This window comes from Varroa jacobsoni, unplaced genomic scaffold (assembly GCF_002532875.2).
Source record: "Varroa jacobsoni isolate VJ856 unplaced genomic scaffold, vjacob_1.0 scaffold_1489, whole genome shotgun sequence".
In the NCBI taxonomy this organism is placed as follows: Eukaryota; Metazoa; Arthropoda; class Arachnida; order Mesostigmata; family Varroidae; genus Varroa; species Varroa jacobsoni.
Genome location: NW_019214391.1, coordinates 171,556 through 187,292, shown reverse-complemented (window position 1 = coordinate 187,292; position 15,737 = coordinate 171,556). Strand labels below are relative to the sequence as shown.

Sequence of the window (15,737 nt, the reverse complement as noted above, 5' to 3'; positions counted from 1 at the left end):
TTTTCCTCAGACGCCAATCAAACCAAAGTTGCAAATTCAATCAATATATTTTCCAATTACAAACTTCATACTGTTATAAATACACTTATTCTGTGTAATCCTTAACGTAGCTTTTTTGGAAAACAAATTATAAAAACAAACATGTAAGCGATAATTTCTGTTTGTACCCTTTATCTTTATCTCTGTGATTGTTTCATTCCTGTTTATCTCGCAAACAACTGCATCCCACAGAATGCGCCTACGCACTACTTTTTTTTTTATTCAGCGTTGAACCTGACACAATGATTAGTCTATTTTCGCTTTACTTACATTTTAATTTCCGGTAGCTGACTTCTCTACTCAAACCTAACGGCAGCAACAGACGTTCACGCAAAGCAAAAAACGTGCTTAAAGATATGTTTTAGATCGTCCTACGATGGAATACGTCACAACCGCGTGTACTACAATGGCAGAAGTAAGAAAGCTGTATCGGTATTACATTAATCATAATATTAGTGGGTTATCGGCCTGATGCAATTATGAGTCATGATAACCGTCTAGCTACGGCATTTCGTAGAGCCTCTGGTGGCATATCGGGGCTATAAAAGGTGAAGAGACGACTATCCAGGTATGTTGGTGATGCCGGAGGCCTGAATTCTTACTAGGTTGCACAATGTCGTATAGTCTTCCTTAGCTCTGTTGCTTCCTACCGGTCAACTACCTTTGTCCGGTGGTTTTTTAAGCTGTTCGTTGGAAATCATCCCTCTGTTCGTCCAAATCAACGACTATATTCTACTTAAATCCAATCCACCATGACTCAATCGAAACTAATACTCCCTAGTAAATAAGCTTGGCTAGCTCTTATAGATAATCAGGTCTTCTTTTCTGTATTTTCTGCCGCTGTGGTGGTAGTCGTACAACCTTTATAGAGCTGAGCTGAGCTGACTGAACCAGCCTATGCAGGCCAACTCGTAGCCACTTCCTACCAGTAGCTCCGAAAGGCAGAAATGAAAAGAACGGCGGAAAAGTGCGTGACGCGTCACTCTCCACTGGCTTACGCCATATTGGAACGTCTGTTTTGGTATAGCAAAGGAGCAGCGAAAGATCGAAAAGGAAGCAATGCTTTTTGCACTTAACTGCTATAGGTGTAGTTGTAACCGCAACCATACTGTTGGTCTCCATCGTAGTTCTGCCGAAAAAGCAGCCTCGACGCAATAACTGTTGCTGGCCAAAAGAATCTACGCGTGAAAAATCGATTGGCAGTTCCCCAGGTAGATAGAACGGGCAGACAGGGGACAGTGGCAAGACCTCTGCAAGTAAATGATCTGTCCTCATTTAGCAATTATAACAATAAAATAAAACGAATAATAACAAATGTCGCCTAGCAACACAATTTTCTGTTGAATATATGATTATCAAAAATACCATTCGCTTGGTTCAGATATTTCACATTAGTTTATTAGCGTACGACCATGCCTAGCATAGCCTAACATAGAAATAGCACAAGTTAATAATTAATTTCTCCACCATAAAACAGGCTATTTATATGCATATATATATATATATATATAGCTCCGAAATTACAATTTTTCTGTAGTGTTAGCCTTTATAAAATGGTAAAACTGAATTAACCCATGTCATCCACGAAACAAGTTTTAAGTTTTACAGCCGTTCGCTCAAGCAAAAAGAAAAGCGGTTAACCACAAACAGAGTGATAGATTGTGTCGGTCCGACTTATCAGCATACGTTACCCTTCTTGCTTACTCCATGTCACGCTTTTCGGGCCCTGTACGTCCTTATGGTAACTTTATGAGTCTTGCAGACTTAGTATTCCTTCCCTATATTATGGATTACTATTTCTCGTTTTTCTGGATGCTGCTGTCCATTCTCTGATCGGCCATCTATGCATATTACCTACCTACAGCACCTGTCTCTCGTTTCTCTCCTGTTACCTAAACCCTTTTCTTTACTCGAAATCTTTACAAAACCATCCGTTTAGGTCACTTGCCTTTCGCCTCCTTCGGCTCACTATCACTATCAAGTTTTTTTTGGGTCTGCATTCGGAATTTGTTTCTTCCTTTTTGTGTCACTAGCGACTTGCCAGTGATCCCGGTAATGACAGCGGTGTCGATGACGATCAAAATACGGACACATAAGGGCAAAAGCCTTTGAAAGTCCCTGACAAAGATCATACCGCAAAGGATTCAGCCGTGGCAAAAGCGCTTGCATAGCCATGTCTTAATAATGATATGAAAAAAAGGGTATGAGTAGCATACTTTACATTGGTGACACCAGAGATCGAATTCATGAGGACGACTGTCGTTGAAGGCCTGGACAGACTTTTTGGAAGGACGTCCTATGTCGCCCCGCCTGGAATCTCTAAAAGATTAAAGGGAATCTTACGTTGTTGCCTGAAATAGCTAGGCTCAATGCGGCAGCCACTGCAGAGTCGCTACTCGCAGTCGCCGCGCTGGCTTTTAAACCGCTGCTTTATGCTGAACCAACGCCGAACGTTGGTCTTCGCTGCTTTCTTGTCCGGCTTTGTCTGGTTCACTTCTGTGCAAAAGCTATTAGGTGCTGGGCAAAAAAAGAAACTTTAGAGGTATTTTTGAGAAAAAAATGGGTTAGATAAACAGCAGCTTCGAGAATGACTGTAAAAAAGGTTTGTTCCACCTCTTACGTTCTAGATTCAAAATCCATTGAAGTAGGTTTTGGCCTTCATCATCTTCACACATGCCGAACGCCCCAAATTTTTATATATAGTGTGAGCTGCTTCAAGCCTTTGTTGAATGAAATTTTCTTGAATATACTATACCAAACAACAAGACATTAAACATAGTGTATTAGGTCTGCAATGTATATTCTAAATGTTGGCTTGGTGCTTTAATGAGGTGACAGCCTAGCTAATGAACTGATTTTATTTATTAATACATAACACAACAATGTTGTTTCTACGCAGACGCCGAACGTCTGCGTGTAATATCATCATGTAAAGGTTGATGATTCATCATTGATCGCTCGATGTCGAGGTATTCTCGACGTCCTTTTTCTAAACAACTAACTAAGTATTTCAACTGATGCCTGAGCCGGGGATGATCAGACTACCGCTGCCGGAACAATCAACGAACTGAATGATCTGTCGGAATCATCAAGGAGTAGAAGACACTCAGATCGGACATAAGTAGAAAAAAGCCATCGACGAGGATGCGCTGCGGGTGTCCCCGTTAAATCTAAATCCCCCAAAAAGAACTGAGCCAATAATGAGTCGACGAAGCAAGAAAAAAGAGAATACGAGTGGCTGACCATTCGAGCTGATCTGGTAGGAGAGAGAACCGATGACGGAAGGCGGCGTACGCCTTCCATGGCGTTTCAGTCTTTACAAAGACAAGGATGCTTGGAAGACAGAGCACAGATGACAATGACGAGAAGACAATTGGAAACAGCAGCAGTAGTGGTCGCACGAAGAATGCCATGATACAGTTTTCCTGAATGGGAGAAGAAAAGTAGCAGCAAAATAGGCACGGGAATAGGCGGATTCCGCTGCTTTTCTTTTGGACTTATGGGTTGGGTTTCGCGGTCGCTCGAAAAACTGCTAAAAAAAAAATAGGAAAATCGTCGAAGAAACAAGCTCCTACCGCCCATGTTATTTCTGCTTTCAGCAAAGCCGGTAAAATTGGCTCATTAAATGCGCGCGATATTACTACCTTTCTTAGGCTCCTACACGACTCTTTATACTTATTTAAGTGAAGACCGCGCCCGCGGCAAAAGACCTCACAGGTGCGTCTTTCCTGTCTCTACCTGCTAAGCCTGTGTGGTGAGGCTCCGCTGTGCAAGGCCGAACCGAATAAGACCTGTCGACAGGACAAGGCCGATTCGAAAAGGAATGAGGAAAGATTTAGGACATAGTGCACCGTACCAATAACTCCTTCTCCTCTTTTCCTCATTTGCATGCGGAACGCCTCTACCATCAGCGTGGAGGCAGGGAGCGCCACTACCGGCGTCAGCAGTAGTACCATCAGCGGTGCCGCAGCTCCAGTCGCCCCCGTCCTCTCATTTGCGTCGACGAGGCAAAAGGCTGCGCTTATGGCTGTTGAAACTGTACAGGCTTGCTATAATAGGCAGCGAAGAGCGAACGCGAAAAAAAAGACAAAGATAGAGTGACACAATTGGCTTGGGAATGGTAAAAAACATCAATAGCTTGAGGAACGATTTGGTGGAACCAGCGGGAAGCGGGCGCTATTAGACAGACGAACTAGCTTAGTAAGAACGTGGTAACTGTTAAAGGTGGTAACATCAGAGGTAAGTAGAGATTGACGAGTTGCATAACGCTATTGCATTTGTTGTGAGACGGCCAGAGACATACTTGGCTAGGAAGGGGGGGACTTCCTGGAGAGGATCGATGAATGCAGGCTGGACAGACGGGGTAGGCATCATGAGGGGAGAATTACCTAGCCAGAAGAGGTTTCTGACTTGACGGGTCGGGTGGAGAAACGCTGCACGTTTGCTGAATACGTCAGGGATCGTTAGTTGCCCTCAATGGGAACCGGTCGCTATTCGAGACAAAACACAAAAAAGAAAGGCAGTGCCAAAGGGAGCGGACTTTTAGCAGAGGCGCTCGACGCTACCAGAACGCGATTCAAGCCTTAGTGCTGCGGATAACGATGGGCAGCGCTGGTGCCAGTGGACTTGGCGTAGTCATAAAGTTACATTGAAATCACATTGCGTGTGCCAGCTATATATGCATAACATATGTTGAATTGTCGTCTTTATATCGGTTATTAGCTAGCTAACGAGTTGAGACGTGGTCAAGAAGGCCAGGTGGTTAGAACAGACGCAAGGAGGCTAAAATATAGAAGCGAAAACATTAAAACAGAAAATCCTTTAGCGATTTGAATATATGTTGTTGAGTATGTGCCCAGTTAAAAAAAGCCGTGTTTCAGTTAGCCCGAAGAACAACATCCATGATGTTGTGGTATTTCGATAAATCGTTATGGCAGTTAGACAAGTAGTAACAAAAATATTGTCTATTGAACAGGCACGCAAACAAGAACAAATGCATGAGACAATTCGTTCAAAGCTGCCGATAATTGAAACTCATACCGCGGAGTTACGGTAAGCGACAGAGAGCAAAATATAGGCGCGACATCACAAAGCGTATTCGTCCCTACACGAACGTTTGCGTTGTGGCCTCATTTATATAAATATATATATATATACATATATCTGCGGTATATCTTGTTCCTCCCCTTTGTAAGCGATAACTGTTATTTGTTTCGCAAAACTCTCTCGGTAATTTGGTACATTTCCGGAGAAAATCTAAGAGAAGCTCAGCCGACAACGAAACAAGGGAGGAAAGTCCGACAATCGTGGCTCGATCGTTAGTAGCTTAAGTAACTGGCTATTGGAGCATAATTATTCTATACTTAGGCATTTCTTTCTATTCTTTTAGCCATCGCCAGAGGCCTCTATTCCTATATACGTCTTCGCTAGAAACAGCCGAGCAAATTCCTAGAGTTACTGTGCGGATTCAGCATTGTTCTAAGAGTGCTTCGTCAGGCTTCCGACCACGATACACTCGGAAGTAACACTTCCACTGCACCTATTTACGTGACTACAGCATTAAACAAGGCAGCTGCACTGAGCTCCCCTAATGTAACATTATATGATATATTAGCAGGCCTTCAGGCAAAAAAACTAACAGTAAAAAAATGTGCTTTCATTTCCAAAGCAGCCTTTTTTTGAAGCTTAATAAACAGGCCATATGCCAGTCTTTATTTTTCTCTAACCAGTTCAAGTTTAGTGTACCGTGACGCACTTAGTTTGTCTTCCGCCATTTGACCAGCTCAGGATCTGTTCATTGCAATTGAACGTTTATGTCGTCTGAAAACTCGGTCGTGAACCGCATGGCGTCGGTGTAGTCTTATAACTGGATTGTAACAACATACTTTTCGGTCGAAGATAAGATTTAGTCATGTTAGTTTGAGCGACAAAACGGTTAAATCAATTTTACACGGCGTTTAGCACGGGCTGGCCTGTTAGTGCCAACCTGCCTATCTATTGAAGCCCCAGACGGACCTTGCTCTTTCTGGGTCAATCGATTGGGTCTTACTGCTCTTAGCTTGATTTTCGACAGCTGACTGAGCTCAACTAGACTACGGTGCGTGTGTTATAATATCTGGTCTGTTAGAAGTCGAGCGAAGAATCAACTAAATCTTTAGTAGATTCGATGGGGTCGTCGCGCAACGTCGAAGAGGGTCGTACAGACAAACCGCCCCATCGGTATTCCGGCGGGAAGCAAACGATGGCATTCGATTTAGCTATGGCCTGTTATAATCGATTCGCTTTAATTAACGGTAGGACTGACAAACGATAGCAAAAACAACGACATCTGCTGAGTTAAATGAAAATGAAAGTTGTGGTAATAGACAAACACCAGTTGTGCCTGTAACGTATACGTAGATCGACAGGACTTCACTCAAATAAAGCTTGACAGTAATACTGCCATTGATCAAATGATGCCGTTAACTAATCTGATCTGCGCCGACCGTCTACTATGTTAGTCAAAAATACACGGGCCGAGAGATAGTTCACATTTGGCTTACACGGCTTTCGTATACAGTTTTTGTGGACCAACAATGCTATACTAAGTAGAAACGACCACGAAATTCATTACCAGACACAAACTTATCTATTTGCTGGGGTGGCAATAGCGAGAGGGTATTACTCTAGCAGCGACCGGATTATGTGGTATGATTTAGTTCGTCTACATGAATTACTTCCGGACAGTTGACACTAGTAGGGGACATTAGTTTACTGAAAGAACCGATTGGTATTCGACACTCAAGTGGCTATGGGGTGTCTGGAGGGGAGCAAGCTATTTCAGAAAACTTTGCTGGGGGTGTTTCTCATTCGTGACATGTACTAGTGTTGAAATGTCTCCGTTAGTGTTCCATTTACAGATAGCACACTCGGAAACGTAGATCCAATGAGATTTGACAGGTTTATTTAAGCGTTTTGACTAATTCGCTGGAGGAGTTATTGAATCACTCCTTGTGATGATACGATAAGGTCTAGCCTGAGGATCCCACACAGGTTAGAAGTAAGCAACGAAATGTTTCCAGTATCATAATAGCGAAGCTTGGCAGAATTTATGAAAAGCATTTTTAAGTGAACTAAAATTATGTTTTAAAATTCTTTTTTTTTTTTTCTTAAATTAAACCTATGTTGTTAGGGATGAACATGGCGAATTGTTCTAAACAAAGCCGGGTAAATTAGGCTGAAAAATTTGTAAAATTTAAATCGATAACAATTGTGAAAAGGCACACCTCTCTGCTGGTTTCCCAGTTTCAAAATTTTTGAATAAGAATCCAACGAATAGTATGTCAAGCATGGGCCTAAAGGCATTTTTTGGAATTAGTATCCCGAGTGGCAATAAATAGCCATCGCCACGTCAACTGATAGTATCGAAACTTCTGTCCAAGAAAGCCCTTTCTTGTCATCTTTCTACTTACTATAAATTATAAGTTAAACGTAATTCATAAAATTTTATTTGTTTTAACGTATTATAATCTTTAAACAATTTTATTTAGTTTTTATTTATTAAGTATTTATAAAAATTGATACTAAGAATAACAAATATTGCCCTTGCAGGTTTTTTTAATGGAGTCGTTCCATGTGTTCGGATTAGTTCTCCTCGTATTTGTAGTTCTCCCGGAGTTGGATGTCGTCAAAGCGGCTATGCTCACCAACTGCATGTGCTTCTTACCGGCATTTTTTGGTATGCTATCACACTATCAGGGTGAAGAGAAACGAGCGTTAAGAACTCTGCTGGATTTTTTCTGTTTGTGCGCCCAAGCGATGGGTTTTGTCGTGTGGCCATTTCTCGTTGAGAGTGAACGAGTCTGGACGATTCCCGTATCCTGTTTGCTCGTGTCATGTCGCTGGTGGGAGAACTACGTAGACAAACGATCTCCGTTCGGATTCATCGCTAAACTCGGCGCCATGAAGGATGATTTACGTAGGTCGAGGTATTTTCTCTATATTTTCATCGCATCATGGAAGGTTCTGCTGATATTCTGCTCGATGCTGCTAGTGAATACAATCACTATGGAAAATGTCGTGGATCTGCTTAGATCGTTCGGAAAGGCTTTCCGTAGCCACAAAATCATGATCGTACAGGTAAGTCGTTAGCAATGTGGCACATTGATGTTTGTAAACGTCCATATATGCATACGGGTTAAAAAAAACAACTTTAAGAGACCGCGTCGTGGTTTCCTACTTAGCTGAGGTCACGTCACGTCGCGAAACTAGTTTTTACCGTTTAGCACAACGAACAGATCCGCGTTATCATTTTACATATTATTACCATTTAACTATTAATATATTTATTTGTTTTTCACCGATGTTTCATGCATATTTTGAACTTTGATCTTCAACGTACATTGGTGCCGGACGCAATTCTTCGTGGGTCCGTCTTGCCCTCGTTTTCGTAAAAGTAAGACGAGCTTTTTATGTTTATCTTAATTTCACAGGTATATCAGCGTGTCTTTGACCATCTGCCGGCCGATATTCCGACTGCTTCACCCTTAGACGATGACATTTCACTTCTGACGTTCGAGTGGACGCCGCTCATCGTTGCCCTCATCCAAATCTGTGCCGCGCATCTCTGCTATGTCACATCGAAGTTTGCCTGTAAAATCTGCATTCAAGGCTTCAGCTTCGCCTTCCCCATATCCCTCACTATCCCCGTATGCATCTCGTTATTGATTGCCTCGTGTGGCATACGTTTTGAGGATGTCTGCTTTTTCGAGGGTTGGTTACCGAAATACCTCTTCTGGAAGTGTCCTCCCGGAGATTTCTTTCAGGTTTGTTATCTGATAAAGTTGCGAGTCGTAGTTAAGGAGCACAAAAGTAGGGAATTGCAATTATATGAAAACAACATTAGTAGGCAAGGTGAAAGCACTAGTATGATACTTTGAATGTAAATAGATCATCGCAGAAATAGATAACGGCAAGTATAGTAGGAAGGGGGGCAAATCCAGTTCAGTTCGAACCCAATGTCTCCCAAAAAGCACCCCCATTCCTGCTGCGATTATAGACCAAGGTATCCACTACTGTTCAGGCCATTCGTATCATTTAGTTTCCACTCAAAACAATCCTCTAAGTCCCTGTCAGAGAAGTCAGGCTTTACCTAACTAAAGCCCAATCAGCTTTTCTACAAGGGTGGGGCAAGCGGTCCCAAGACAGTGTGATGATCTATCGTCGGACTAGCATAGCCAAGGTAGACCTTTCCTCGAATAGCAGTAGAAAAAAATGAAGCTCAACAGCATCGATGAGTCTCGCCGTTAATATCAACTCTATAAATAAGATCCACGTCAACAAGAGTAACGCTGCGTCTCGCTACTGCTGCCATACGTTTTTCATCCAGGCCGGTTGGTTTAGAACTGTGTGTGTGTGTGGGTGGCCGAACTCCCTTTCGATTGAGTAGGTATGGTTAGTTGGTCAGCCAATTCTTCGTAGGTCTTTACAGCGAAGCCGCTTCTCCCGTCAAAGCTCCACACGGCAAAGAGGAACCTTTCGTTACTGTTAGCCACCGGTTTTCCTGACCCATTCACTGTTCTGTGGGACTGTTTTAACCTTTTATCTCATCCTGGCGCTGAAGCAGCCTAAATCTGCGTTGTCTTCATACCATCTTTTCATCTGGTCGTTTCGCACGACCACAAAAACCAACAATTTGCCCATCCCGGTATTTAAGAAGTCTAATCACGCTGGACTGCAAGCAAAACTCCTGTTTTGAAGTACTGATATACCTAATGAGTACGGGGAAACTACATCAATTAATGACTCACCCCTATTGTTCAATGTGCTACAGTTTTTCCCTGTAACTTGTCTATAATAACATACCTCATCCATGATCGTGATCACTGCTGCCACTGCGTCCAAAAGGTTTGACGCCTGGCTCCTCGTCTTTGTTAGCGATAAGGGCGTTGGCTGACGCAAGTTTCAATGTTACTGCATCGGCCAATAGCGACCAGAGAAGTGACCCAGTTGATCTCTCCCGATCCAGTTGAGTTGGCTTTTGTGCTGTATTGCACAACACAGCGTGTACTGAGCGTCAGGTAGGAAGCTACGCTGCTACTTCCCACTAAGTTATGTATGGGCGAAACAGGCTCGAAGGCCAACGTTTTCAGTACCGCAATAGTGCAGTACAAATTGAGCATTCAGTGCATTGGGCGACAGTGCTAAGCTATGGATAATATAATTCTACGTTGTGTGCACCTAGTGGGAAATGCGATGTATGCATTTCTCTATATGTGCGCATCGCGCAGAAAGTTGTACCATATGACGGATTGGCTAAGCTAAGAACCATCATAACCTTGGGCTGCTGAATGGGTCTCCGAACTCTGTCAGTTTGCAACGCCGTATGTAGAAAACACGGGTGTAGTCATCAGGCGCTTTCGAGGAAACTGTTTGCTATACTATCAAGGTCTATTATAATGGCTCGTCTGTCAAAAATATAGCATAAAGTAAAATGCGATAATTTTACGAGGACACATGAGCCAGGTATTTTTTAGTCGAAAAAAATCTCCCTGAATTGTAACAACAATGTATTCTAGAATCTGACTTTTAAATTATGTTTGTGGATTAAGGCAGATCATACCGTAATATATTACTATAGCGCAACTGAAACTATGATCAAAGTGAAACAAGCTTTTTCCATTCACTGCTGTTCCTCAGCAAAGCTGTAGAAACATAGCTATACGTGACGGATCCTAGTACTGTGTAACTTGGTAAATTCTGCGTTTTGGATTTTCAGGACTTCTTTACCTCACAACATACATGGATTTGGTTAATATGCCTATTATCACAAACATGGATTGCAGTTCACATCCTTACCCCAAAGTCTGAGCGACTTTCATCCACGGAGAAACTATTCGTTTGCCCCATGTACGTGGGCACCCTGATCGATCAATCGCTAGCATTCAACCGCCGACGAGATGACGAAGGGGAACTTAAAAGTGACGTAAGTATAGATTAAGCTTACATGATCAGCCGTCATTAGCTAGGATGAAATCTAATTTTATGTATGTATGTAGCAAAGTATGATTTTAGCCGTTGTTAAGCAACGTTGGCGATGTATTTCGGTATTACAATTTTTTTTTAGGAATTACATTGTTGAAACACGGTGGTTTTTATAGCACATTTTTTATTGTGCTATAAAGTAGTGCTAGCTTAATACGTCCACTTGGACAATCCAGCGTAAGTCAACAGGAAAACGTGCGAGGGCTTTCGAAACTACTGCCATTAACAGAATCCTTATTTTACTTGTAAAGCCTTTGGAAAACGCAGCCAGTGGATTGAAAAATAATACTTCGGGATTTCTTACATTGTTGGCATTAGTATACGGAAATTTTCATTTGATTTAGCTCAAATTGTTCTTTGTAAGGCTTGACATCCTACCAGGCCTAAACTGAAGCTTCCGCCTTTTTCGTCGTAGCTCAGTCAGGCCCAATTTGACTTTTGACTACTGCAAGTACAGCACTCTCAAACTGTCTCAAATCGTCTTAAGCTAGAACAAACTAAAATACTCGAAATATCTCGAAAGCATCTGTCTAGGAGACTTTCAAAGCTGACTGCTAATATAGCAGTCTCCCATCGAGTGCCAGAAGCCTGACATAAATAAGCGACGTCTCTAATGCTATTTCGAATATCTAGAAACAGATGCTAATAATGAAACTATACTTTGTAGACCTTGCGTCTTCGTCGACCTCCAAATTAACCTCGTTGAAAAATTGGCCTCCACGCATACGCGACATGTCTATGTTTTACTTACTTGATAGACGTACGCGATGTTTTCGATATGAGCTATATGCAAAATTCGATTTTAATTACTATATTAATGTTTCTAGGATTCATCTATTGGAAGTGGGGCGGTTATTGAGTAAATTCACCCATGAAAATTTTCCAAGATGGTTCTCAGCGTTTTTAGCGATTGAAATTTTCCTTTACGAGCTACTTGTGTTCTTGTATCTGAAGTGTGCTTTTCAACACTATCAAACAGTTGTACATCGTACTGAGTCTGGATAATCCAAGCCAGCACATTAGAAGCGTACTCGTATGAGCGTTAGGTGACCTTGATCTCACCTACATATATGCAAACGTACAGTTTTTCTTTTTTTTCATCAACGTACTTGATGAAACGTATACCCAGCTATTATATTTTGTTACCTTTTTTTTTTTCATATATCCACTAACATATCATATTAATCTATTATTTCAATCATATTTGAAGATCCGAAAAAAGCGTTTATCGTCACGGAAAATAGCAATACTTTAATTTAATTTCTACCACATATGGCAACCAACATCAGTTAGCTGATACTCTCGTTCGCCAAGATAACAAATAAGATTCTTAAAAGCCATTGATGGCCTGGTCAACTTGGGCTACTATTTTGCACGCTTCAGCCATGCGAAAATATCGATTGATATTGGTCGAACAAACGAATCACTAGTGCTACTGCCTGCTGATTATATGGCTCTACTGGGTCCAAGCCGCGTAGGCTCGCCGACCTCGTCTATAGAACCTACTGCGTTCTCTTTCCCTGTGCGTTCGTTTTCGTAGTAGCCCGGTTATAGTAGTTTTGTAAGGCTAACCAAACAATCCCTTGGGATATGGTGCCCAAGCAGCCCGTCCGCTTGGCCGACCGGAACATTGTGGATATATATACTCACGAGGCCTGGCGTAGAAACTAGCCACATGGGCTCGTCCTAACAGCCCGGACTAGAGCAGTAGTACTCTGTTTGGCCTGAAACGGCGTTCTACCCTTTACAGGCTATGTTCCTTAAGCTTGGATCTGGCCGTGGCCATTTTGGTAGCGGTGGTAGCAGCAGCGTGAAGCGGATGTGCGCCACCAACACGCAAGGCCGCCTGCTTGACCGTCTACATATCTAACTACCCTACTGGCTAGATTTGTTTGCTACCGTACGGGCAAACATCACCCCCTCGGTGCGACAATACGAGATTCGTAGCCTGACACAGCCCGAGCCATCACTACTAGGCCAGTGGTTCCTTGACTCCCTGGAGTCCTGAAAAGGGACAGACAAACGTTCACAAGCGCAGACCTGCAAACACATACACATAATACAGCGCGACGAGATGCTTAGATATACGCTCACTCAAACTTATAGAACCCTGGCAGCGCAAGCTATGCTTTAGCGGCTAGTTATTCCCAGGCGACCAGTGTACCAAGTCCTTTAAACCCCTTTTCAGTTCCCGTGACGTCGTTGTCTTCATTCTCCAGACTCCTGCAGATGCAGAGATGGCAACACAAGCGCTAACGCGCTTGTGTTGCCATCTCTGCATAAATTGTAGTATGTGACTCTGAAGTGGCTCAACGAGATGTAAAGTCGTCACGAGCTGTGGCAGGTTGGCCGTCCTGGAGAGGAAAGTCTTTGGGGGAGCTGTGTCCAGCGGAAAGAGCAGGCTTTTATTCAATGAGCTTCGCTGGATCCCTCTACTCGCCTCAGCGTTTCACTAAGGGATGCCACTTGCTGAACGGCAAGTTGAGCTCTGATTCGATTTCGTGCTGAAAGGAGCTACCTTCCCTTACTAGTATAAACCGCTATGCGTACATACGCCTCCAGACCCGTTGAGATGAGATGGCTGAGGGGTTCTACAGGGGTGTTTTACACCCGCGTACTCCCGTAGAGTTCTTGGGTAGAGGGACGTAGGCAAGCACTGCCGGGTCAGAAGACCAACGCTTCTAAAGTTGGCTTGCAACGCCAAGTAGTCCACACATCGAATGGCCAATTAAAAGTTTAAATACGTGCAGATTTATACAAAGAAGAGTATCATAAAAGACAACGTTTCCTGCTGCACGTAAGGCCAGGCCGAGCAACAATCTGACTGAATCTTTGGCTGAACGTTATCCAGCGCAAAATAGTCGGTATGTACTCAAAAATCTATGTGTACAGATATGTACAGTAGACAGCTTACGAGTTATACTCAGCCTTATACAAGAATTCAGTGAATGTATAATTTACTAGTTCTTACTACGCTTAGAGAAAAACGTGTTGTCGTAACAACATGACAACAGATGTACAGGCGGAGAAGGGCGTATGACATATTTTGGAAGTGAGCGTGTAATCACATATTTATAACTTACATTTACTTCCAAGAATATCACCTTACCATATCATACAGGCAAAACCCATGCATGTTCAAGACAGGTGCTACTTAGAGTCAGTTCTACCAAGCAAGCACAGGATACCGTGCTTCAATTCAACTAATCCCATTTGGCTGAAGATGTTGAAGGAGATCGTTTCCGGATGATGTATTTACATGAGATACTTCTATACCGACACGTATATATATATATTCAAAAAAGACGAAAGTTGAATCTAGACAGCTTTCGTGATCCATGTGGGATCCCAATCGCCACATTAGTCCGTAGAATGGGTCGGCTAGAATGGGTCGGTGGAGCTGGATTCTTTTAGGAGTATGGGCATTGGTCCATTAACAAGGAACTTAATCATGTCAATGTTACCTTGACAGCTAGGTGCATTGACATATGGGCGGTACATGCACTACATTCGTTTTTCACAGAGCATCGAACGTGTCAAACAGGTGAATGTTTCCGAGTGTATTTGTTAAACTACAACCCACTTGCCTTCGATTCTCAACAGTCTGGCTCCATGTGTATTTACCAACGCAAAGTGCTACACTAGGGGAGGTGCCAATTTATAGAGCTGAGAAGGCACATAGATAAATTGTAGTATGTGTATTCAAAGTGTCATCAAAAGTTCATGACTGTTCCGCATTCGCCAACTCTGTTGTTGACAGCAACCCTTGCGGTTTAACTTATTGGCAGCTCCTTCTTTTTTTCGCATTTTCTTAGGATCCTCGATAACAGAAATCATTGCAGGACTATCAATACAGATTGGTCGCATCCAGTTAAATGCAACTAACCGTCAGGAAAAGTTGGCCTAGCTTCTATTCAAGGAGACGCAGCACGAGCCTTGCACTTGTGTACTTTTGTCAAATGTCACAGTGTGCTATTTGGTAGTTATCGTCGTCTTCGCTGTTCTTGCATACTTTCATTTTTTCTCTATACCTCTCTTTGAGGCTCGGCTGCGCCGTCTATTTTGTTACCCTCAAGAACAACTTCTATCGCAATGTTTGCCACGACCACTACCACAATCCACATCACGGCCGACACGAGTACCAGTGTCATAGCTACGGCTCTTTCTGTTAGAACACACTGCGCTTTTTTTTCTGCGTGTAGACGATGGGACCAAACGCTTCAGTGAGGTCGATGCTGCTGTTATTGCTACTACTGATGTAACCGCTGTTGGTCAAAATGATAGTGTCACTCGAATAGCTCACCTCACTAGCCTTTGGCCAGCCCAAATCACTACCGAAATTGAGACTGGGGCTCTGGACGACATACGGCTAAGGGAGCAATCGGGATCAGAATGGCGGAGAATGGTTTCAGGTTTTGGGGATCCTGGGAGTGAGTATCCCTGTGGCAAATGGACCAGTTTCGTATACTGATCAGACCTACGCTTCTGGTGGAGGTGATGACAGTAATGTAGTGCCCGTGGGTAAAATTGCGTGCATGTCTTGCGGTCGGGATTTGGGAAAAGTCTTGGCCAGCTGTTTTATGGGACAGAGTAACATAGACAAACTATGATAGGCGAAGAGTTTGCCTGCTTTTTCCTTGCTTTTCTCTTCTTTTGCACTCTCTCCTCCTGCCTCG

At 42.9% G+C, this 15,737-nt stretch overlaps 1 protein-coding gene across 1 annotated transcript in view; it reads left to right on the top strand.

Moving 5' to 3' along the window:
* kkv (hyaluronan synthase-like protein kkv) overlaps nucleotides 1-15,737 on the top strand; it is a 133,098-nt gene that overhangs the window by 27,168 nt on the left and 90,193 nt on the right. The window contains exons 4-6 of the mRNA XM_022850806.2: nucleotides 7,630-8,157; nucleotides 8,511-8,843; nucleotides 10,796-11,002. Of these exons, the coding sequence (XP_022706541.1) occupies nucleotides 7,630-8,157; nucleotides 8,511-8,843; nucleotides 10,796-11,002 (1,068 nt within the window). The remainder of the gene's footprint in view (nucleotides 1-7,629; nucleotides 8,158-8,510; nucleotides 8,844-10,795; nucleotides 11,003-15,737) is intronic.